A 26611-nucleotide genomic window follows, 5' to 3' on the forward strand; every position below is an offset into this window, starting at 1 on the left:
AACGACAATCAACTCATATGCCTACTGTGCAACTCTAAAGAAGCTCCGCAGAGCAATTCAAAACAAAAGGCGCGGCATGCTGACAAAAGGAGTTTTGCTCCTGCACGATAACGCTAGGCCTCACACCTCTCAAAAGACTAGGGATTTGATTGATTCTTTTGGCTGGAAAGTTTTGGACCATGCACCATACAGCCCCGGCCTTGCTCCTAGCGATTTTCACCTTTTCCGGTACCTGAAACACCATCTTGGCGGGCAGCGCTTCAATGACGACGATGAAGTGAAAGCGGCCGTGAACTCTTGGCTGTCGAAGCAGGCGGCCGAATTCTTTGAAGAGGGAATTTAAAACTTAGTCGTACGGTATGACAAGTGCTTAAATAAACAAGGCAACTATGAAGAAAAATAGGTAAAAGTGTGTAGAATCAGAAAATAAAAGTTTTTTTAAAAAAGTACTTGTATCTTTTTTTAAAAATAAAAACGGACCTTACTTAAAAAACAACCCTCGTAGTTAACGCTTCATTAAGGAAAACGTTAATAGTTTTTAATATACTAGAATACCCCAAAGTTTTATTTATAGTAGCATTGTACTAAGTTATCTAATACTTAAGTAGGACCTGCTTCCAAGCGCGTAACGACACCAATGTACGGGTGCTACGGCTGCTGGCCTATCATCGCGAATGTGTTTGTTTATGTCATGTTTATTCTCTTGATGAAGGAAGCACAACGTCATACAGACCTCGAAGATAGGAAACAGGCCGGCCGCGGTGGTCTCGTGGTTCTAGGCGCGCAGTCCGGAACCGCGCGACTGCTACGGTCGCAGGTTCGAATCCTGCCTCGGGCATGGATGTGTGTGATGTCCTTAGGTTAGTTAGGTTTAATTAGTTCTAAGTTCTAGGCGACTGATGACCTCAGAAGTTGAGTCGCATAGTGCTCAGAGCCATTTGAACCATTTGATAGGGAACAGACAACGTACTGCACAAATTACTGCCTATTAGAACCAGAGGTGGCACCCCATACCATCACTCTAGGTCAGTGGTTCTCAAACTGTGGATGCGTGATCCCTCCGGGCGGGGAGGGTGGCGGGGGGTGGCGACAGCGAATGGCGTGAAAGATGGGGGCGCCGTATATTAAAAAAAATTCTTAGTAACAATCAGTAAGTTATCTTTTCCTTCGAACAAAGAAGATGCCGTCGATGTGGACTGAATCTCTGCCGACTTTGGTGTTACGCCAGACGCGGTCGAGGACAGTGAAACCGCGGTCATATTTTTAGCATTGTTTGAAACGATCGGGCGAGCTGGGCGACGTCGGCCTTCGGCGGAATCTCCCGTTGTCGGCTGCACTGTCACCGTATCCGTATCTACCATGCACAGTGCAGGCTTTGGCTTGTGTATCTCGACGCCTTCTTAATAGTCTTGCAGACATCGCGTGGAAGCCTTGACAGCAGCATGAAGCAGTTCCTGGTTAGAATATGCCAGTGGTTTATTAGTCGGCGGAGAGGAGGGAGATACTCCGAAGGCGACAATGAGAAGGTACGATGAGATTTATTGCTCGGCTTCACGAAAATTACGGTCAGTGGTTCAAATGGTCCAAATAGCTCTGCAACATCTGTGGCCATCAGTCCCCTGGACTTAGAACTACTTAAACCTAACTAATCTAAGGACATCACACACGTCCATACCCGAGGCAGGATTCGAACTTGCGACCGCAGCAGCAGCGCGGTTCCGAACTGAAGCGCCTAGAACCGCTTGGCCACATAGACCGGCTAGTCAATGGTGAAGAACGTCCGCAGTCTGTAATTTGTTTAATCATTTTAGCTGCTGATAGCCGGAAGCGAAACAAGTTAAACGGACATTTTGAAACCAGATATCCTGTATTAACGAGAAAACCGATAATATTTTTTGTTAAGATTTTTTTTTCTTTTTTCACCCAGAACAAATTAGCGAGAACGACGAATGTGACTCCCAACGCTCTTTCAGCCTTCTACAGATTTCAAGGGAATCTTACACCATTCGCACAGGTGTACTAAAAGCAAGAAACCACACACTGTTGCAGAAACTCTAATTTTACCACCAGGGATTGACGTAGTATCAACAATGTATAAAAGTATTCCTTTCGCTAACGGCAGAGCACATGGAACAATTTCAGACATTTCTGACGATTTACTCGAGCAGTTAGTCGATAAAATGCGTAACAACTGTTTTGCATCCAAGTGGTCGAAAATGGTTCAAATGGCTCTGAGCGCTGTGGGACTTAACATGTGAGGTCATCAGTCCCCTGGACTTAGAACTACTTAAACCTAACTAACCTAAGGATATCACACACAACCATGCCCGAGGCAGGATTCGAACCTGCGACCGTAGCAGCACATGTGCTCGAAGAGACTGATATTCATGAAAATGCTCATGTGATTGTTTGTGTTAGTTTCGTTGATAATTTTAACATTCGAGAGAAATTGCTTTTCTGTGCGCCGATACTGAGAACAGCTACACCTCAAAGACTTTTTGACATGATTAACATTTTTTCGACCAAACCGGGATATCATGGTACATTTGATTATGTACAGATGGAGCTCGCTTAGTGTGCGGAATTCATGGTGGATGGCGAGCGAAAGTTAAAGCTTTAGCTGTTGAAGCAGTAATGATTCCCTGCACGGTAGCTCTGACCGCTAAAGAACTTAGTCCCTTAGCTCGCCCATTCATGAAGTGCTACTAACGTTTATAGAAACAGTTAACATTATTAAAGAAAAATCTATAAATTCAAGTCTTTTTAAAGTGCTATGGAAAGAAACGGGTTCTGAACACACTCAACTATCCTTTTTTTTTAGTAATACTCGATGGCTTTCAAGGGGTAAAATACTAAAAATAATGTTTCCACCGAGGAATGAGATATTTTGCTTCTTAAAGGAGAAAAGACTCTCTGGAAGACTGTTCCAGCAACTAAGATTTTTTGTTGAAAATTGCTTACCTGATCGTTATTTTTGAGAAACTGAATATTCGTATGGCTTCTCTTCAGATTAATCAGACAGCTGTTGTATTTTGTAATGAAAAAGTGAAGACATTCATTGATAAATTAAAGCTGTGGCAAATCCGAATGGAAAGCGACGTGCTAGATATGTTCCCTACTCTAGTGTCACCGTTGGAGGGCACAGATAACCCGATACTTCCAATGGAGATAAAAGACAGTCCTCTTCTTCGTCTTGCAACACTAGAAGTTCAGTTCGAAAAGTATTTCAGCGACGATTTTTTATACGTTTAACTGGATTAAAAATCCATTCAAAATGCCCCTGGCCCATCACGTCTAAATATAAAAGAGCAAGAACAACTTACTGATCTTACTTGTGACACTTCACTGAAAAGTAAATTTAATGAAGTGTTGTTGGAGTTTTGGATACGTATTAGTAAGGAATTCCCAAAACTGAGCCGAAATGCAACGAAGATCCTGATTTGTTTTCCAACAAGGTACTTGTGTGAAACTGGCTTTTCAGCTTTGGCAGCTACAACGGTTCAAAACTAAATGTATGTAACGATTTTTGAGTGGCTATTTCTGCTGTGACATTACGCCTTAAGAAACTGTCTTCCCAATAGCAATCTCATCTATCGCAATGAACTTCTTAATTTAAATTTATATTGCTTTTGTAATTCTTGTTTGCTGAATTAAAAGTATTTTTCACTTAATAATTTTTGAATAAATGAAAATGTGATAAGTAATTTGTTACGCATTTTCGTTATAAAAGTTCATGTATTTTTGGTTTCTGCTGCGTAGAATCTTTCTAAATTGAATTTGATGAAACGGAGAATAAGGTAAAGAAAATATTTAAAAAATGACTATTTCGATGAGTCATATGGGTTGGGGAAGGTGGCTGACACTGTTTTTCCTCTTAAAGGGGGGTGCCCAGAGGAAAAAAAGTTGGAGAATCAGTGCTCTAGATGTTGGGACCGAATGACATTGATGAATGCAATCCGGCAACGTCTGTTCTCTCCGGAGCCTCCACACACGGACACGATGCTGAAAGTCTGTGGTACTCCAGCCCTCGTCGCACTGCAAGCGAGAACACATATCTTGCTGCAAGCAAGCCCTCTTCTCTGACTCAACTTACATTAAGTGGCTGAACGATCCCGCATGGCTGATCCAACATGTCTGTCATCTCGGGCACTAAGCACTTGGGCTGTAGAGATCCTTAACCAATCAATATCGTATTTGCGTGACACTCTTGAAGTCCCGACCACCCGACCAACGTGACCAGCAATATCGCAGAACCATAAAACGCAATCTCAATAGCCCAGGATCACGCCGCTCTCGAATTCCGACCGAGCGAGGTGGCGCAGTGGTTAGACACTGGACTCGCATTCGGGAGGACGACGGTTCAATCCCGCGTCCGGCCGTCCTGATTTAGGTTTTCGTGATTTCCCTAAATCATTCCAGGCAAATGCCGGGATGGTTCCTCTGAAAGGGCACGGCCGACTTCCTTCCCTAATCCGATGAGACCGATGACCACGCTATCTGGTCTCCTCCCCCAACCAACCAACCAACCTCGAATTCCGATATGTGCTACGAGACGATTCGCCTTCTTACAATAGATGTAAGATTATGTTGTCACATACAAGCAACATTCAACTGCGATTTATGAATGAAAATCGAATATGTAAAATTGCCATTATACAAAATGTGTTTGGCGTTCCTGTACTTCTGCATGCAGGGGATGGACAAATACAGTAAAAACACGACACAACGCCTCGCTTAATACGGTGTAAGAAAATCGATGCCATTCAAAGCAGCTTCCACTAGCCTCGTAGTGGGTAAGTACAGATCCTGTATGGTCTCTAAGGGAATCTTATACCATTGTTCCTGTGAAACAGTGGCAAGTTCAGGTAACGATGATGGGGGTGTGTAGCGATCAAGGAGCCTTCTCTCCAAAGTAGACCACAAAGGCTTTCTAATACTGAGATCTGGTGACTGTCGTGGCCAGGTGTGATGCGACAATTCATCATCAAGCTCAGGTAATCAGTCCTGGACGACGCAAGCAGTGTGAACAGGCGCCCTCTCAGCTTGAAACACATCACTATTGGCAAATAAACATTGTGCCATGGGATGGACCTGATCAGCCAACATAGCCACATGGCACTAGTGTGACTTTGCAGAGAACCCATGGGGCCCTCCCAGTACCACGATATGCCTGTCCAAATCCATCACCAAACCACCAGCTACGGTCGTAGGTTCGAATCCTGCCTCTGGCGTGGATGTGGGTGATGTCCTTAGGTTAGTCAGGTTTAAGTAGTTCTAAGTTCTAGGGGACTGATGACCTCATATGTTAAGTCCCATAGTGCTTAGAGCCATTTGAACCATTTTGAACCAAACCACCACCATGTTTCACTCTTGGGCCGTGAACTCGGCCAGAGGTTGGAAACAGCGTGCAACAAGACTCATCCAACTAAATTACTTTCTTCCTTTGCTCCATAGTCCACCCAGAAAAAGTTTCCCAAAATGTGCGTTTGGATCACTGATCAACGGTTTTGGGAGTACAAGCTCGCCCTACATGTCCCTGCTTTGGAAGGTCCTTTCCTGCTGTTTTGGTACTGTGAAGATCCGCGAGTGCGATATTTTGTTCTACTGAGACTTTTTCAGCTATCGTCCCCTTAGTTTTGGTCAGAATAACCGTCTGTCACGATCACTTAACAAGCACTTTCGTCCACCTTGTGACTTAGCGGATGATGTTTTTCAGAGTTCCCTGTATGCGGTATAAATCTTCGACCTGACGCCTCTTGAAACACTTCGGCTGCCTTACGGAAGCAACCCCAATACGAGCACCAATGATTTGCTCAGGTTCGAATTCACTTAGTTCCGACATAATGCACTCACAATTACAGGTGTAAGGCGCTGCAGTCATGGACTGTGCGGCTGGTCCCGGCGGAGGTTCGAGTCCTTCCTCGGGCATGGGTGTGTGTGTTTGTCCTTAGGATAATTTAGGTTAAGTAGTGTGTAAGCTTAGGGACTGATGACCTTAGCAGTTAAGTCCCATATGATTTCACACACATTTGAACATTTTTGAACACAATTACACAGAACACTGTTCTGACAACGACTGTTACTGTGATGTAGTGAGGACTGTAACCTCCCCCTCACTTACCGACCTTAATGACAGTGAAAAATGAAACCGCGTGTACCTAATGGGAGTTTTGGAAAAGCAATCGTCACCGAAGTTAACCTGTCGGTAAAGAGGGAGGAAAGGGTTACATCTAAATGAAAGGAAATGTGCTAATGAAACTGGTGGAAATTAATTTTGAAAAGGGGTAAAGTTAATAAAGAAAGTAAATGTGCAGCCGTTACGTTAACAATTAACTAGCGGTAATTAGGTATTTAAGATTTGGGGGAAATCACGGTCGCCAGTCCTAAGGACAATTACTATGGTAACTGAAAAAGAAAGGTTATTACACATATAATTAGCACTAGAAGCGTGGCAACTGAAGGTTGACACGTGTAGTGTGAAAACTGAAAGTTTGTCAGAAGTAATAAATTTCGCTACACCCTGACTTAATTTAGCAAAAGAATTAATAAAACCGGAAAATCGAAAATTAATTTAGTGACTGAAGTTAATAGTGAGCTTTCTTTCTGAAGCACATCGAAATTCAGTAAAATACGGTTAGTCTTGGACTACCTCAACAATCATTTCAAAAACTACTTGAATCTACGCAATTTAGAAATAAGAGATTTAACTTTGAACTTGAATTAAATGATTCCGAACAATTAACAATAGTAAAATTTAGTACGTACCAAGCTGAGCTGCAGTCACAGGTAAGCTAAAATATGGTAACAAAACTCGCACTCTTAATTTGTGCTTGTGTAATCTGAATATTGTAGCCAGCTATTAATGCCATAATCGAACTTTGAAATTAAAGCAGTGAAAACGAGTTAGCTATATTACTTTAATGCTGGCGTTTGAATTTCAACGACACTCGGGTTCATTTCGGAAAAGGAAGGGACTCTGCTTGGTAATGCAATTGGGACAATGAGCAACAAAAGTTCATGCTAAGTTGCTGTAATTATAGTGACGAAAATGGAACAGTTTGAAAAGCTGAGGTCTGCCATACAGTTCTAAAACTTTACGTGCGTCCAGTCTTCCTCGTCGGTTGATTGAAGGTTTGAAGCCGTCGGTCGAGGAGGTGGCGACAGTCACTCATTGTCGGCCGTCGCTGTTGCAGAAGCTGGATGTTGGCGCGCCTTCTTCTCGACACGGTCACCAGACGAAACGGGCTCTTGATGTGCGCTAGTTAATGTTTCCCGTCCGCGACACCATGTCAGAAACTATCATCGCAAGTCGAGCGCAATTACATGCTGCCAAACCCCGAAAGCGCGGCAACTCGCGGGAGCGTCACACAACACACCTGCTCCACTCGCTACTCCCGCCACACTCTTTCTGCTCAGCCCGCGCTCCACGCGGCAGAGTTAACACTACCAAAGATCCTACACACTTTGATTCTTCACACGACCTATCGACGTAATCGTTCGATAGCAGTCTTCCCTAGGCAAGACCCAGCGTAAAAATACAAATAATATTTACGAAACAAACCAATTATACATCGACATAAATGTATAAATATATATATATACAAACAGTTAAAGAATTACAATATACAAAGAGACAGAAATGTCATATCTTGAGGTAACAAAGCAAGGAAAAAAAATAGTACAATAGATGGAAATAGGAGGATATGCATTTCCGGCGTTACAGGACACTGCACAGGTGACATTTATGGAGAAATACAGCAACGCATCTTGGATAGGATTTGCATTTATGTTCTGAAAAGTCCCTTTTGGAAAATTATAAATGACTGTGCTGGTAAACCTCTACGTTATTTGATTTTCAAACAGCTGAGCAAAACTGAACGTACTCAGAAATTTCTCTCTTTACTTATTCTGATCAACACTAAACTGACACACAATATTTTTAGCGCAACGCAATCTGAATTTCAATAATCCCTACAAAAGGATGGCCTTGACTGACAATAACCTATACCTTTCATGAATCACTTACCTCACAAAAAATCTTCGTTACTCGAACTACTGCAATACAGCGAGCGCCAATACTGCCAGCTAAATAAAAGATTCTAACTACTGAAGGCACTAACTACTGATAGGCATACTTAGCAAGTAAAAGATTTTGATAGAGAACAAACAATGTATTTACCTTAATAGTGTTCAAAAGTCATTATAATATGACATCCAGTCTTACAAATTTCCAGATCGTCCGCTCTCAAAATTCTGCCATCTCTCTCCCCACATCCACCACTGCTGGCGGCTCACCTCCAACTGCACAACGCTACGCGCTGTTCACATCCAACTGCCCAACACTACAATAGCGAATATTGCAACAATGCCAACCTACTACAGACTGCACACAGCACCGTCAGTGATTTTCATACAGAGCGCTACGTGTCGTTACCAACACGAAAACCTAAACAGCCTACTTACAGTTCAACCATCCGTTTCTGGCTATGTTTCTGTATTTTTGTGTGATGGATAGATCGGTTTTATGTTACGCAAACACGGCGTAAAGACTATTTATAAACTGACGAAGAACGTCAAAGAGTGTTTCAGATCAGGAACGGAGAAAAGGGACCCACTTGCAATGTGGGAAATATATCGCATACCATGTGCATGTGGAAAAGTCCATGTTGGAATGAATGGACGATTAGTCAACACTAGCATCACTGAACACAGGCGGCAGTACATGTTGGGGAAGGTAGAGAAACCGGCCGTTTGGAGCACGTGCTGTGTGAGACCGACGACACAGTAAAATTCGGCGACACCGAAGTTCTTGCTGCAAAGAAGAGATATTATACCCGCTTGTTCACGGAAGTTATAGAAATAAACAAACATGACAATAGCTTAAGCAGAAAGAAGAAAGCCAATAGGCGGTTTGTCAATAAGCAGCCACGAAAACCTTAACAATTGTACTACACCTATACAGGGAGTAGATTTTGCAGATTGTACTAGATTCCCGTACTGCGACGAATTACTGTTGCATGTAGCAAGGAGAGAATCGCTGCGGTAATGACCACGAAAAACTCCTTGGACGTTGGCGCGCCGGGTACATAAAATCTGCAGCCTCGAGCTCGATCCCAGTCCATCTCTAGCACTAGGTGAAGCTTTGACAATGCCAGCCACTCGTGCTGGTTGACGTTAGAAAAACAATCAAACAAACGTCGGTCGAAGAACCCGAGACAGAGGCCAATAGGCAGTTAATCAACAAGCGGCCACGGAAACCTTAACAATTTTGTAATACGCCTCTAAGAGGAATAGATTTGCAGCTTCTAACGACGCCTGAACAAAAAAGGGCAGAAGATAACGGAATGTCCTCTCTCGCCTTCCTCTCGCGGTGCCGGTATCAAGGGGCCACATCAAAATTCTTGAAATGTAAGAGCCTAGTCACGACCGCCCAAGCACATCGTACCTATGGTATAATAAAACGAGCTTTGCTTAGTGAGCGAATTCATGCAACACGGAGATACTTGACAATAACGGATGAGGAAGGTTTTCCCATTTGCTATCAACTACACTACTGACCATTAAAATTGCTACACCAAGAAGAAATGCAGATGGTAAACGGGTATTCATTGGAAAAATATATTATACTAGAACTGACATGTGATTACATTTTCAAGCAATTTGGGTGCATAGATCCATAGAAATTAGTACCCAGAACAACAACCACTGGCCGTAATAACGGCCTTGATACGCCTGGGCATTGAGTCAAACAGAGTTTGGATGGCGTTTACACGTGTACAGGTACAGCTGCCCATACAGCTTCAACACGATACCACAGTTCATCAAGAGTAGTGACTGGCGTATTGTGACGAGCCAGTTGCTCGGCCACCATTGACCAGACGTTTTCAGTTGGTGAGAGATCTGGACAATGTGCTGGCCACGGCACCAGTCGAACATTTTCTGTATCGAGAAAGGCCCGTACAGGACCTGCAACATGCGGTCGTGCATTATCCTGCTGAAATGTAGGGTTTCGCAGGAATCGAATGAAGGGTAGAAAAATGGCTCTGAGCACTATGGGACTAAACATCTGTGGTCATCAGTCCCCTAGAACTTAGAACTACTTAAACCTAACTAACCTAAGGACATCACACACATCCATGCCCGAGGCAGGATTCGAACCTGCGACCGTAGCAATGAAGGGTAGAGCCACGGGTCGTAACACATCTGAACTGTAACGTCCACTGTTCAAAGTGCCGTCAATGCGAACAAGAGGTGGCCGAGACGTGTAACCAATGGCACCCTATACCATCACGCCGGGTGATACGCCAGTATGGCGATGACGAATACACGCTTCCAATGTGCGTTCACCGCGATGTCGCCAAACGTGGATGCGACCATCAGGGTGCTATAAACAGAACCTGGATTCATCCGAAAAAATAACGTTTTGCCATTCTTGCACCCAGGTTCGTCGTTGAGTACACCATCGCAGGCGCTCCTGTCTGTGATGCAGCGTCAAGGGTAACCGCAGCCATGGTCTCCGATCTGATAGTCCATGCTGCTGCAAACGTCGTCGAACTGTTCGTGCAGATGGTTGTGGTCTTGCAAACGTCCCCATCTGTTGACTCAGGGAGCGAGACGCGGCTGCACGATCCGTTACAGCCATGCGGATAAGATGCCTGTCATCTGGACTGTTAGTGATACGAGGCCGTTGGGATCCAGCACGGTGTTCCGTATTACCCTCCTGAACCCTCCGATTCCATATTCTGCTAACAGTCATTGGATCTCGACCAACACGAGCAGCAATGTCGCGATACGATAAACCGTAGCCGCGATAGGCTACAATCCGACCTTTATCAAAGTCGGAAACGTAATGATACGCATTTCTCCTCCTTACACGAGATATCACAACAACGTTTTACCAGGCAACTCTGGTCAACTGCTGTTTGTGTATGAGAAATCGGTTGGAAACTTTCCTCATGTCAGCACGTTGTAGGTGTCGCCACCGGCGCCAACCTTGTGTGAATGCTCTGAAAAGCTAATCATTTTCATATCACAGCATCTTCTTCCTGTCGGTTAAATTTCGCGTTTTTAGCACGTCATCTTCGTGATGTATCAATTTTAATGGCCAGTATTGTAAGTGGTAGCATGCATCGAGACGACTGAGACTAGATCAACAGCATCATTCAGAGGCGTATGCAGAACTAACTCCACTGCTGCACTGAGCGAGAGAAGAAAGTTTACAAGATGCAGGAAGCAGATTGACAAGGCGATATCCGCATAGTGGTCAACCTCAGTGAACGACAGTTGACCAAAGAGTAACAGTCTGTCCTTCAAATAGGAGGGAATTTCGCTATTATCACCTATGGAGTTCATCATTGCTAATACCGAAGCGGCCACTTGAACCCATCCTTGTGAAAGAACTGAGGAAACATCCATTGGAACCGCCATGACCTTGTACCGAGCGAAACCACATGCCTGCAAGCTGAAGAAAGAAGAGTATCAGACCACCGACAATCTTGACGCCGACAAGAGTGTTGGTACTACCTGCTGAAAAAGGAAATGCGATAGTCGAAATGAAGACCGAAGATCTGACGAGGCACTCAAAACTAAGCGCAGATCACGCTGAATACGAATCGGTTACTCAAGGCGTCTTGTCTCTCGGTGGACATGCAGAGGAACGAGCGGAACACAGAAGCTCTACCACCTCTGATGTGTGGATTACCAAAGGCGCATAAAAATAATATTCCATTAAGAGCTTCGAGCTCACCGACGTATAAACTGGCGTAACACTTGACCTCTCTGCTCCAGTCGCACATGGGAAAAACTGACACATACATGAAGGACTCAGGACATTTTACTGCGAAGCTGACAAAATTAAAACTTATACCAAACGACATACTGGTCAGCTCTGATGTTGTTTCTTTGTTTACCAAAGTGCCAGCCCATGATTCTCTGGAGTATATCGGTTCCATTTTCCCACAAGACATCACCAAGCGCTCTTTCATGCATGTCTCATCACGAGCTGTTTCGCGTGGAATGGCAAGTTCAACGAATAGCCGTAAGCGACGCCATAGGTAGTCCACTTAGTCCAGTGATAGACAACTTCTTCATGGAAGATTTCAAAGCTCAGGCGCTAGACTTGGCGCCTCGTAAACCTAAAGGTCGACGAGCATACGTGTAATCAAATAGGCAGTGACCTTTCTCAAAGAAACCACTCGCCTTAATTACTTCAAGGAAACATAAATCTAGATAGTGGGACAGGGATTTGAAAACAGTTCCTCCAGAATACGCCCCTTCTCTCTTTCATTCATAATGAGCGAAGTAAGGCTACGCATGTTTTTCAAAATTAGTGCCAGCCAATTGATTTTCCTTCCAAGGGCAAAAACTGACTTCTTCGATCCCATTCTCCTATTTTCCTTCTAGTATCTCCTAAGAAATGTAGACTGTCATAACTCTCGCTTTCCATTACAGACTGTAACCGTATTTCCCCACTTTTTCAGGTGAGGTGTCGTGGGGCTGTGATGTTCCAGCCACTGCTTCTGGTGTTACTGCTTCTTCCGGGACCTGAGCGCTACTGTGCAGCCAAGTACCAAGTGGCGCACACTCTGCGTATCGGTACGTACTGTCCGCGGTATTCAGCCTTTGTCACCTTTAACATAACAAACCACTAACCAAAACCCGCATAGAGTGTGCCTTTACAATATTGTATACTTAATATTATCTTTGATGTAATCACAGAAAATATTTTGTACTGTTAACTAGTATCGGCTGTCGTTAGCCATTATTAGAACGACTCAAACGTGGTCAATCAGCCGCGACATTTCGGTCGTCAGTATCGATCATTTAGAGACTTCTATCACCGTCATCATAAAAAAGATACACTATGTGATCAAAAGTTTTCGGACAACTGGCTGAAAATGACTTACAAGTTCGTGGCGCCCTCCTTCAGTAACGCTGGAATTCAGTGTGGTGTTGCTCACCTTTAGTCTTCATGACAACTTACACTCTCGCAAGCATACTTTCAATCAGGTGCTGGACGGTTTCTTGGGGAATGGCAGTCCATTCTTCACGGAGTGCTGCGCTGAGGAGAGGTATCGATGTCAGGCGGTGAGGCCTAGCACGAAGTCGGCGTTCCAAAACATCCCAAAGGTGTTCTATAGGATTTAAGTCAGGACTCTGTGCAAGTCAGTCCATTACAAGAATGTTATTGTCGTGTAACTTCTCCGCCACAGGCTGTGCATTATGAACAGGTGCTCAATCGTGTTGAAAGATGCAGTGGCCATTCCTGAGCTGCTCTTCAACAGTGGGAAGAAGGAAGGTGCTCCAAACAACAATGGAGGCCTGTGCTGTGATAGTGCCTTGCAAAACAACAAGTGGTGCAAGCCCCCTCCATGAAAAACACGACCACACCGCCGCCTCCGAATTTGACTGTTCGCACTACACACGCTGGTAGGTGACGTTCACTGGGCATTCGCCATACCCACATCTTGCCATTGGATCGCCACATTGTATACCTTGATTCATCACACCACACAACGATATTTTACTGTTCAATCGTCCAATGTTTACGCTCCTTACACCAAGCGAGGTGTCGTTTGGCATTTAACGGCGTGATGTGTGGCTTATGAGTAGCCGCTCGACCATGAAATCCAAGTTTTCTCATCTCCCGCCTAACTGTCATAGTACTTGCAGTGTATCGTGATGCAGTTTGGAATTCCTGTGTGATGGTCTGGATAAATGTCTGTCTGTTACACATTACGATCCTCTTTAACTGTCGGGGGTGTCAGTCAACAGACGAGGTCGGCCTGTACGCTTTTGTTAGGTACGTGTCCCTTATAGTTTCCACTTCACTATCAAATCGGAAAAAGTGGAACTAGGGATGTTTAAGAATGTGGAAATCTCGCTTACAGACGTATGACACAAGTGACACCCAATGATCTGACGATGTTTGAAGTCTGTGAGTTCCGCGAAGCGCCACATTCTGCTCTATCACGATGTCTAATGACTACCGAGGTCGCTGATATGGAGTACTTGGCAGTAGGTGGCCGCACAATGCACGTAATATGAAACACGTATGTTTTTGGGGCTGTCAGGATACTTTTGATCACGTATTGTACAAGCAAGCTGCTGATACGTGGAAGCGACCTCTACGTAGAGAGCTGCGGGAGGCTACACAAGTGCTCTTGGTAATTTGAATATGAATGGAAGCTTCTTCATTGTCTGTACCACACCCAAACATTTTTTACATAAATGCGGCACTTTCCCATTTAATCTGTATGTATTTAGTTTTTTTCTTAATATCCTAACTGATTTCAACATTTGGAACAATTATCCAGGGCCCCTGGAATAGACAACATTCTGTCAGAACTACTGATATCCTTCGAAGAGCCAATCTTGGCAAAATATTCCACCTGGTGTGCAAGATGTATGAGACATTCGAAATACTCTCAGACCTCAAGAAGAATATAGTAAGAAAGGAGGTGCTGACAGATGTGAATATTACCGAACTATTAGTTCAAAAAGTCGTGACTGCAAAGTACTGACCAGAATTATTCACAGAAAAATGGAAAAACTGGTAGAAGCCGACTTGAGAGAAGAACAGTTTGGATTCCAGACAAATGTAAGAACACACAAGGTAATACTGATTCAACGACTTCTCTTAGCAGAGAGGTTAAGGAAAGGCAGACTTATGTTTATAGCATTTGTAGACTTAGAGAAAGTTTTTGACAATGTCGACTGGAGTACACTCTTTGAAATCTGAAAGCAGGAGTAGCAGGGATGAAATATAGGGAGCAAAAGGCTAATTACAACTTGTATTTGATCCTGACCGTAGTTATAAGAAACGAAGGGCATTTAAGGGAAACAGTGTTCGAGAAGGGAGTAAGACAGGGTTGTGGCCTATCCCCGATGTTATTCAATCTGTACATTCAGCATGCAGTGAAGGAGACCAAGCAGAAATTTGGAAAGAGAATTGAAGCACAGGGAGCAGAAATAAAAGTTTCGAGGTTTATCAATGACTTTGTAATACTGTCAGTGACAGCAAAGGACTTGGAAGAGCAGTTGAATGGAATGGACAGTGTCTTGAAAGGACGATAGAGGTCGTACGTAAACAAAAACAAAACAAGAATAATGGAATGTCGTCCAATGAAATCAGGTGACGAGGAGGGAGTTAGGTTAAGAAATGAAACAGTAAAATGACGAATTATACTGTTTGGCTAGTATAATAACTGGTGATGGCCGAAGTAGAGAGGCTATAAAAAGAAGACAGGCAATGGAAAGAAAAACATCTCTCAAGACGAGAAATTTGTTAACGTCGAATATAGATTTTAAATTTTAGAAACTCTTCTCTGAAGGTAGTTTGTGTAGTGTTGCTTGCGTGGAAGTGAATCGTGGTCGACAAACAGTTCAGACGAGAGAATAGAGACTTTTGAAATGTGGTGCTACAGGAGAATGGTGAAGAGAATTTTAGTGAAAAGATATTTGTGGGGCAAATAGACTTAAATAAGGGGTCGGCTGATACGGCACGTTCTGATGTATCAGGGGAAAGCCAATTCAGTGCTGGAGGGAAGTATGGGGGGAAAAAATTATAGAGGGAGGCAACGAGATGAATACAGTAAGTAGGTTCTCAAGCATATAAGTTGCAGTAGTTACTCGGGGATGAAGTGGCTTCAACAGTATAGATTAGTGTGGAGAGTTGCATCAAACCAGTATTCAGACCGAAGCCAACAACAAAAACAACAACAACAACAGCCAGTGTTCAACTGGAAAAGGGTACCGTAGGTACAAAAAAGGCAGCTTAGCTTCATAATCTGCTTCTCTGCACACTTTGCGTTTTACGAGCACCGATTGTCTGTCAGACCATCAAGAATAGTAAAATTTGACAATCAAAACGAACGGAAGCACAAAACGTGAATACGCTGCCACTTTTATGCACATGGCACCATTTTCTAGCTAATTACTGGAATATACACTATGTGATCAAAAGTATCCGGACACCCCCAAAAACGTAAGTTTTTCATATTAGGTGCATTGTGCTGTTACTTACAGCCAGATACTCCAATGAGTGACCTCATAGTCATTAAACATCGTGAGAGATCAGAATGGGGCGCTCCACGGAACTCACGGACTTCGAACGTGGTCGGTTGATTGGGTGTCACTCGTGTCATACGTCTGTACGCGAGGTTTCCACACTCCTAAACATCCCTAGGTCGACTGTTTCCGATGTGATAGTGAAGTGGAAACGTGAAGTGACACGTACAGCACGAAAACGTACAGGCCGACCTCGTCTGTTGACTGACAGACCGCCGACAGCTGAAAAGGGTCGCAATGTGTAATAGGCAGACATCTATCCAGACCATCACATAGGAATCCCAGACTGCCTCAGGATCTACTGCAAGTACTATGACAATTAGGCGGGAGGTGAGAAAACTTGGATTTCTTGATCTAGCGGCTGCTCATAAGCCACACATCTCGCCGGTAAATGCCAAACGACACCTCGCTTGGTGTAAGAAGCGTAAACATTGGACGATTGAACAGCGGAAAATCGTTGTGTGGTGTGATAAATCAAGGTATACAATGTGGCGATCCGATGGCAGGATGTGGGTATGGCGAATGCCCAGTGAACTTCACCTACCAGCGTGTGTAGTGCCAACAGTCAAATTCGGAGGCGGCGGTGTGGTCGTGTTTTTCATGGAGGGGGCTTGCACCACTTGTTGTTTTGCAAGTGCAAGTGCACTATCACAGCACAGACCTCCACTGATGTTTGAAGCACCTTCTTTCTTCCCACTGTTGAAGAGCAGATCGGGAATGGCCACTGCATCTTTCAAGACGATTGAGCACCTGTTCATAATGCACAGCCTGTGGCGGAGAAGTTACACGACAGTAACATTCTTGTAATGGACTGACCTGCACAGAGTCCTGACTTAAATCCTATAGAACACCTTTGGGATGTTTTGGAACGCCGACTTCGTGCCAGGCCTCACCGACTGACATCGATACCTCTCCTCAGCGCAGCACTCCGTGAAGAATGGACTGCCATTCCCCAAGAAACCGTCCAGCACCTACTTGAACGTATGCTTGCGAGAGTGTAAGTTGTCATGAAGGCTAAGGGTGGGCCAAGACCATATTGAATTCCAGCATTACCGTTGGACGGCGCTACGAACTTGTAAGTCATTTTCAGTCAGGTGTCCGGATACTTTTGATCACATAGTGTAGCTTAAAAGGCCGATTTTTTGGAGAGAGGAAGGAGTGTAAATGAATACAACTTAAAGTGAAAAAATTTCTTTGGGTGTTATAGGCTCGCAGACGGCACCACATCCACCGAAGGACTAATCGATCAATAGCGACGGGTCCACCGTTCCCGAGTCTACTTTCTGTGTATTCTCTGCATGTTTCCACTCAACCGAACATGGGTCCCTCTTACACCCGTTGTTGCTAACTTGTATTTCACCAATTTCTAATACTAAGGAGCCCCAGTGTGAAACGAAGTGCATAGAGTATGTGATCATCGGAACATGATAGTGTGGCAGTTGCCTACCCTTACCTATCTGCGGTAGTACTTACAATGATTTCGATGTCCACGGAACGATAGTCTCAACTTCCTTGTTTCGCTCTTAGCCATTAAATTGCTGGCTATTGTGTATGTTGGCGTACCACTTCGAATGTGCCCTCATGCGAGGTGCTTTGACTGGTCGCCCCTCGTACATATAGCTTTTATGAAGCATGGAGTCACGTGTCGGAATGGTAGGACATTCGAGTCATAGTTGCGGGCTCGGTGATTCGAATCCACGTCCGCCCATACTTGTTGTGGGTTTCCATTGTTTCCATAACTCACTCAACACAAATGCACGGCTGATTTCCTTCCCCATTCTTCTCCAGTCCAAGCTTCTATCTTAACAATCTCGTCGTAGGCAGGACATCAAATCTTGCCTTAATGAATCTTTTACTCCCAATACTCAATAAAGTCACTTTTCTGGTGTCTTTTGCACTCACAGACCAAGGTGTCGTGTTTGTAACCTCTACAGTGCATGGCAGAAAATTGTGGTCTTCGGTACGCATTGTAGACACTGCCGGTCCTTGGCTGAACCAGTAAGAAGATCTACCTCTGTAGTCTCGGGATAGCCTCGCTTCTCGTCTGATCGACGTCGGTTCCAGTCCCGACTAGGGTCTGGGCGTCGGTTTAAATCCTGCTGTTACTGTGTGTGTGTGTGTGCTGAAAATACGTTAGAATACAGTGCGTTTCACATGCGACCTAAAAGCTATATTCGGTTTTACGTGGGGACCAGTGCTGGAGTAAGAGGCTCCGATTGGTGCATAGACTCCGGCCCGCTACTCGGTGTCTGGCACGTGGCGTGTCGATGTTAGGTTAAAACTGCACTAAAAGCATAGTTCCTATTATAAAAACGATTCTTAAGACCGCCACGAACGCATTGGTGCTGTATGCTCTTGGTCTGAACTGCAGGAAACAAGTGACTACCTCTTCCTTAGTTGTTATGTCTCTGTACACATACCTCTTAGAAATAATGGTTTGCTGGACAAAATGTCGTCTAGTTATTCGTGTTGCACTAACAAAGCGATGTTAGCACCTGTGACGGAATTAGAAGCGGCGGGAGCCTCGAGCGACACTCGTTGCGCTGGTGCGCGTCGCCTGTGGCTGCTTCCCACCGTTGCTTCAAATTCTATTTCCATCTGTTGTCTTAAGAGCGGGGCGAATCTAATAATGATTCGGAATTCACTGAAACTCGCAAGCCATCACTTGCAATATGGCGCGACACACACTCCTGTTTTCACATCGTGCAGGGGCTCCTGATGCAACTGATGAAAGGGTTTCAGAATACCAACGTCGATTGTTCCGCGAGTTTACGTACCCAGGTGAATGCGCCTTCAAGATGAACCTCTCCGCCATCCACAGATTGAAATAACGTCTAGCAGCACCGACGTCGAGTAACGGGACCTATAACGATCTGTCGATGTTCAGTCTCAATATAGCAGGCGTTCCCACTTGTCAGCAGTCCTGTCCTCAGGTGCCACAAACTTCTACCCTGTCAATGATCTTCCGATGGACCTCTCTTTTCCGTGGCTTTGGCTACGGTTACCCTCCACGCTGCCCTCGGCCTCCCTCGGCTCCTCCCCAGCGGAGACCAGTCGAGCAAACACTGTAGCCATCGTTGTTCTTCCATTCGTCGGACACGTCCTTACCATCACAACGCTCGAGCATCATTTATCTCAATTCTTACATACTCATTCCCCAGTCGATCCAAGCGGGTTGCTCTCATGCTCCGCCATAACTCGCCAATTTCGACAGCCTCAATTTCCCCGTTAGTCTCACGTACAAACACCTGAGCCGTATGTCAGAATACTTTCGACCACAGCACGTGGTTTCAACCACAGCTTTGTTCGCTTGAATATATGCCGATTCCAGAAGATACCAGTTAATGATCTAACAGCTACTCTGACTCTATTAACACATGAGAGCAACCCGCTTGGATCGACTGGGGAATGAGTATGTAAGAATTGAGATAGATGATGCTCGAGCGTTGTGATGGTAAGGACATGTCCGACGAATGGAAGAACAACGATGGCTATAGTGTTTGCTCGACTGGTCTCCGCTGGGGAGGAGCCGAGGGAGGCCGAGGGCAGCGTGGAGGGTAGCCGTAGCCAAAACCACGAAAAAGAGAGGTCCATCGGAAGATCATTGACAGGGTAGAAGTTTGTGGCACCTGAGGACAAGACTGCTGACAAGTGGGAACGCCTGCTATATGGAGACTGAACATCGACAGATCGTTATAGGTCCCGTTACTCGACGTCGCTGCTGCTAGACGTTATTTCAATCTGTGGATGGCGGAGAGGTTCATCTTGAAGGCGCATTCACCTGGGTACGTAAACTCGCGGAACAATCGACGTTGGAATTCTGAGACCCCTTCATCAGTTGCATCAGGAGCCCCTGCACGATGTGAAAACAGGAGTGTGTGTCACGCCATATTGCAAGTGATGGCTCACGAGTTTCAGTGAATTTCGAATGGATTGGTCGTCGAAGCACCATACCATGGCCCTCACGTTCACCGGATCTGACGTCCCCGGATTTCTTTCTGTGGGGAATGCTGAAGGATATTTGCTATCGTGATCCACCGCTAACGCCTGACAACATGTGTCAGCGCATTGTCAATGCTTGTGCGAACATTACGGAAGGCGAACTACTCGCTCTTGAGAGGAATGTCATTACACGTATTGCCAAATGCATTGAGGTTGACGGACATCATTTTGAGCATTTATTGCATTAATGTGGTATTTACAGGTAATCACGTTGTAACAGCATGCGTTCTCAGAAATGATAAGTTCACAAAGGTACATGTATCACATTGGAACAACCGAAATAAAATGTTCAAACGTACCTACGTTCTGTATTTTAATTAAAAAAAACCCAACTGTTACCAACTGTTCGTCTAAAATTGTGAGCTATATGTTTGTGACTATTACAGCGCCATCTATCACAAAGCGAAAAAGTTGTCCAACTAAAACATTCGTATTTCTTTATGTACCATACGAATATGTAATAAAAATGGGGTTCCTATTTAAAAAAAGAAAAAGAAAACGCAGTTGATATCCGTTTGACCTATGGCAGCGCATCTAGCGGGCCAACCATAGCGCCATCTGGTTTCCCCCTCCAAGATAGACGAGTTTCGTTCTTTGTAGTTTTTTCGTTTGACGCTTATTTCTTGAGATATTTGGCCCGGTCACGATCAATGGACCACCCTGTATAAGCAGTGTGCGTGATGTTGAGGTACTCCAGTGGTGAGAAACATTACCAGATCTGTCCCCTACACAACATGTGTGGTTAACTGAATAATGTCCAAAGTTAAATTAAAATATTTGTCACACTGTTTTGAAGATACGGTTATGTACTTCCTGGCGAACTGAAACTGTGTGCACGACCGAGACCCGAACTCACGATCCTCTCCTTTTACAGGCAAGTGCTCTGTCCACCGAGCTACCCAAGTACAGTCTCACGACCTATTCTTACAGTCTTACATCCACCAGTACCTCATTCCCTACCCTCCAAACTTCATAGAAGTTCTCCGGCGAAACTTGCAAGACTAGCACTCCTGCGAGAAACAATGTGCGGAGACATGGCTTAGTCACAACGCTCGCTCCGTTGCAGAGTGAAAACTTCATTACGATGATGGCTGCCTCCAAGCGCGCAATCTCTTGTCGATCATGACATCTTATACACTACGTTATCATGACATATTCTTAGATTTCTTTCACAGCGCATGGTGATAGTAACAACGTAATGGCCCCGAATATGATGGGACAGACATTTGTACGGTTCCAGTATCGACCATCTGGATTCCAGTGCCAGCACAACACGCTGTCAAAGCCCGTTTATCGCGGTGTAAGAGTAATGACGTCTAGTGGAAAGTTTTGCTGACGACGTCAGGGCAGACACAGGGCTTCGAAGGCGCATAGCGGCCGGCCATTTCCGGCAGGAAGCGGCAGCCGTCATTGTATCGCGGTGGCGCGTGGCCAGACCAGAAATACCGGCCGCGGGCTCACAAAGCGATGTTCGCACCAGCGACGGAATTAGAAGCGGCCGGAGCCTCCAGCGACACTCGTTGCACTGGTGCGTGTCGGCTGCGGCCGCTTCCCACCGTTGCTCCAAATTCTATTTCCATCTGTTGTCTTAAGGGCTGGTCGAACTTAATAGCAGTTCGGAATTCACTGAAACTCGAAAGCCATGGCTTGCGCTATGGCGCGACACACTAGTAAGCTCTAAGGTCAAATCGATTCTGCGGTTTCTTGCCTTAAACGTCTCTAGTCGACCACCTTTCCTGTTTCATTGTTGTAGACCAACAACATTAGTTCGGACCCAACAAAGCAACACCTCATCAACCTCAAGTTAGGTACGGAATACATGACTACACTACTGGCCATTAAAATTGCTACATCAAGAAAAAATGCAGATGATAAACAGGTATACATTGGACAAATATATTATATTTAAACTGACATGTGATTACATTTTCACGCAATTTGGGTGCATAGATCCTGAGAAATCAGTACCCGAAACAACCACCTCTAGCCGCACAGTTCATCAAGAGTAGTGACTGGCGTATTGTGACGAGCCAGTTGCTCGGCCACCATTGAACAGACGTTTTCAATTTGTGAAAGGTCTGGAGAATATGCTGGCCAGGGCAGCAGTCGAACATTTTCTGTGTCCAGAAAGAGCCGTACAGGACCTGCAACATGCGGTCGTGCATTATCCTTCTGAAATGTAGGGTTTCGCAGGGATCGAATGAAGGGTAGAGCCACGGGTCGTAACACATCTGAAATGTAACGTCCACTGTTCAAAGTGCCGTCAATGCGAACAAGAGGTGACCGAGACGTGTAACCAATGGCACACCATACCATCACGCCAGGTGATACGCCAGTATGGCGATGACGAATACACGCTTCCAATGTGCGTTCACTGCAGATTTCGCCAAACACTGATGCGACCATCATGATGCTGTAAACAGAACCTGGATTAATCCCAAAAAATGACGTTATGCCATTCGTGCACCCACGTTCGTCGTTCAGTACACCATCGTAGGCTCTCCTGTCTGTGATGCAGCGTCAAGGGTAACCGCAGCCATGGTCTCTGTGGTGATAGTCCATGCTGCTGCACACGTCGTCGAACTGTTCGTGCAGATGGTTGTTGTCTTGCAAACGTCCACATCTGTTTAGTCAGTGATCGAGACGTGGCTGCACGATCCGTTAGAGCCATCCGGATAAGATGCCTGTCATCTCGACTGCTAGTGATACGAGGCCGTCGGGATCCAGCACGGTGTTCCGTATTACCCTCCTGAACCCACCGATTCCATATTCTGCTAACAGTCATTGGATCTCGACCAACGCGAGCAGCAATGTCGCGATACGATGAACCGCAATCGCGATAGGCTACAATACGACCTTTATCAAAGTCGGAAACGTGATGGTATGCATTATCCTCCTTACACGAGGCATCACAACAACGTTTCACCAGGCAACGCCGGTCAGCTGCTGTTTGTGTTTGAGAAATCGGTTGCAAACTTTCCTCATGTCAGCACGTTATAGGTGTTGCCACCGGCGCCAACCTTGTGTGAATGCTCTGAAAAGCTAATCATTTGCATACCACAGCATCTTCTTCCTGTCGGTTAAATTTCGCGTCTGTAACACGTCATCTTCGTGGTGTAGCAATTTTAATGGGCAGTAGTGTATTTAATGAAATGTCGACCTTACGTATTACAGACACTGAGGATTTTATTAAATTTGATTGATCACAAGCAAGAAGGGAGTGAGGATAGCGTTTAGCGTCGCGTCGACGACTAGGTCATTAGGACTGAGCCACAAGCTGGAAATAGGGAAGTATGGGGAATTAAATCGGCCATGGTTTTCAAAATGACCATCGCAGCTTCACCTTGAAGTGATGTAGAGGAATCAGGAAATACAAAAGTTACGTTGACGAGTCAAACATAAACACCAGCTGCTTAATAGCGTCTCTGACCGTTTTTGAAACAGAATACAGAGGCGATCCTGCGTGGCTTGGGTTTGACATGTCTTTGATAGTTTTCCCGTGGTGTCTACGCACAGGTCACACAATTCCCGTTAAATGCTGGCCGGTGGTTTGTAGGCGCTGAGCTGTGGCTCGATAGCTTCCCTGATGTTTTCCATCGTGTTCAGATCAGGTGACTGTAGTGGACGAGACAGCAACGTCACTTCACTGCGGCGTTCCTCAAATCACTGCAGCACGGTTGTGGCCTTGTGACGCGGACTGTTATGCTGGTGGGAGATGGCTTCGCCGTTGGAGACAAATCAAGCAAGAAGGGACATAGGCGGTCTGCAGTTATTTCCATGTAGTCCACAGGTGTCACGCGGCCTTCGATTACTACCACAATTCCAGATGAAGTCCAAGTGAATATCCGCCATAGCTTAATACTGCCCCCAGCGGTCTGTGTCCATTAAGTGGTACCTGAAGACTGGAAAGTTGCACAGGTTACACCAGCCCTACTCAAGAATGGAAATGAGAGTAATCCGCTGAATTGCAGACCCATATCACTAGCGTCAATTTGCAGCAGGATCTTGGAACATATATTGCTTCCGAACAACATGAATTGCCTCGAAGGAAACGATGTTTTTGACAAAGAGCCAACACGGATTATGGCGAAACACAACCAGCTCTTTATTCGTACGAAGTAATGAGTGCTACCGACAGGAGATGTCAAACTATTTCCATATTTTCGTATTTCCAGATGGCTTTTGAATACTGTTCGTCACAAGCGACTTCTAACCAAATTGCGTGCCTACGGAGTATCGTCTCGGCTGTCAGACTCTATTAGTGTTTTCCTGTCAGAAAGGTCACAGTTCGTAGCAACCAGCGCAAAGTCATCGAGTAAAACGGATGTAATATCTGGCATTCAACAAGGAAGTGTTGCAGGCCCTCTACCGTTGTTCATTTATACACTCCTGGAAATTGAAATAAGAACACCGTGAATTCATTGTCCCAGGAAGGCGAAACTTTATTGACACATTCCTGGGGTCAGATACATCACATGATCACACTGACAGAACCACAGGCACATAGACACAGGCAACAGAGCATGCACAATGTCGGCACTAGTACAGTGTATATCCACCTTTCGCAGCAATGCAGGCTGCTATTCTCCCATGGAGACGATCGTAGAGATGCTGGATGTAGTCCTGTGGAACGGCTTGCCATGCCATTTCCACCTGGCGCCTCAGTTGGACCAGCGTTCGTGCTGGACGTGCAGACCGCGTGAGACGACGCTTCATCCAGTCCCAAACATGCTCAATGGGGGACAGATCCGGAGATCTTGCTGGCCAGGGTAGTTGACTTACACCTTCTAGAGCACGTTGGGTGGCACGGGATACATGCGGACGTGCATTGTCCTGTTGGAACAGCAAGTTCCCTTGCCGGTCTAGGAATGGTAGAACGATGGGTTCGATGACGGTTTGGATGTACCGTGCACTATTCAGTGTCCCCTCGACGATCACCAGTGGTGTACGGCCAGTGTAGGAGATCGCTCCCCACACCATGATGCCGGGTGTTGGCCCTGTGTGCCTCGGTCGTATGCAGTCCTGATTGTGGCGCTCACCTGCACGGCGCCAAACACGCATACGACCATCATTGGCCCCAAGGCAGAAGCGACTCTCATCGCTGAAGACGACACGTCTCCATTCGTCCCTCCATTCACGCCTGTCGCGACACCACCGGAGGCGGGCTGCACGATGTTGGGGCGTGAGCGGAAGACGGCCTAACGGTGTGCGGGACCGTAGCCCAGCTTCATGGAGACGGTTGCGAATGGTCCTCTCCGATACCCCAGGAGCAACAGTGTCCCTAATTTGCTGGGAAGTGGCGGTGCGGTCCCCTACGGCACTGCGTAGGATCCTACGGTCTTGGCGTGCATCCGTGCGTCGCTGCGGTCCGGTCCCAGGTCGACGGGCACGTGCACCTTCCGCCGACCACTGGCGACAACATCGATGTACTGTGGAGACCTCACGCCCCATGTGTTGAGCAATTCGGCGGTACGTCCACCCGGCCTCCCGCATGCCCACTATACGCCCTCGCTCAAAGTCCGTCAACTGCACATACGGTTCACGTCCACGCTGTCGCGGCATGCTACCAGTGTTAAAGACTGCGATGGAGCTCCGTATACCACGGCAAACTGGCTGACACTGACGGCGGCGGTGCACAAATGCTGCGCAGCTAGCGCCATTTGACGGCCAACACCGCGGTTCCTGGTGTGTCCGCTGTGCCGTGCGTGTGATCATTGCTTGTACAGCCCTCTCGCAGTGTCCGGAGCAAGTATGGTGGGTCTGACACACCGGTGTCAATGTGTTCTTTTTTCCATTTCCAGGAGTGTATAAACGATTTAGGGGACAGAGCGGCCCTCTTAGATTGTTTGCAGATGATGCTATCATTTCCCGCCTGCTAAAGTCATCACATCAACACAACCAATTGAAAAATGATTTAGACAAGATACAGTAATTGTAAGGCGCGAAAAGTGGTAATTGATTCTAAACAAAGAAAACTATGAAGTCATTTATATGAGTACGAAAAAGCATTCGTTAATTTTCGGCTACGCGATAAGTCGCAAAAAACTAAAGGCTGTGCATTCAGCTAAGTACTTACGGATTACAACTACGAATAGCTTAGCTTGAAAAGACCACATAACTTAACTTGTGAGGAAGGCGAACGAAAGACTGCGAATTATTGACAGAACACTTAGAAAATGCAACACATCTGTTAAAGAGACTGTCTACACTACACTTGTTCATCCTCTTCTGGAGTATTGCTGCGCGTTGTGGGGGACCGTAACTGATAGGATTGATGGAGGAGATGGAAGAAGTTCATCTACATGGATACTCTGCAAATCACATAAGTGCCTGGCAGAGGGTTCATCGAAACACCTTCATGATTCTCTATTATTCCAATCTGGTATAGCGAGCGGGAAGAATGAACATCTATATCTTTCCGTACGAGCTCTGATTTCCCTTATTTTATCTTTGTGATCGTTTCTCCCTATGTAAGTCGGTGTCAACAAAATATTTTCGCATTCGGAGGAGAAAGTCGGTTCAAAAATGGTTCAAATGGCTC

At 45.6% G+C, this 26611-nt stretch overlaps 1 protein-coding gene across 1 annotated transcript in view; it reads left to right on the forward strand.

Annotated features, from left to right (window-relative positions):
- Positions 1–26611, forward strand: part of LOC126162131 (glutamate receptor ionotropic, kainate 2-like) — a 224684-nt gene that overhangs the window by 9844 nt on the left and 188229 nt on the right. Inside the window, exon 2 of the mRNA XM_049918425.1 lies at positions 12480–12594. Within this exon, the coding sequence (XP_049774382.1) occupies positions 12501–12594 (94 nt within the window). The 5' untranslated portion in view covers positions 12480–12500. The remainder of the gene's footprint in view (positions 1–12479; positions 12595–26611) is intronic.

The sequence above is a fragment of the Schistocerca cancellata genome, chromosome 2 (assembly GCF_023864275.1).
Source record: "Schistocerca cancellata isolate TAMUIC-IGC-003103 chromosome 2, iqSchCanc2.1, whole genome shotgun sequence".
NCBI lineage: Eukaryota > Metazoa > Arthropoda > Insecta > Orthoptera > Acrididae > Schistocerca > Schistocerca cancellata.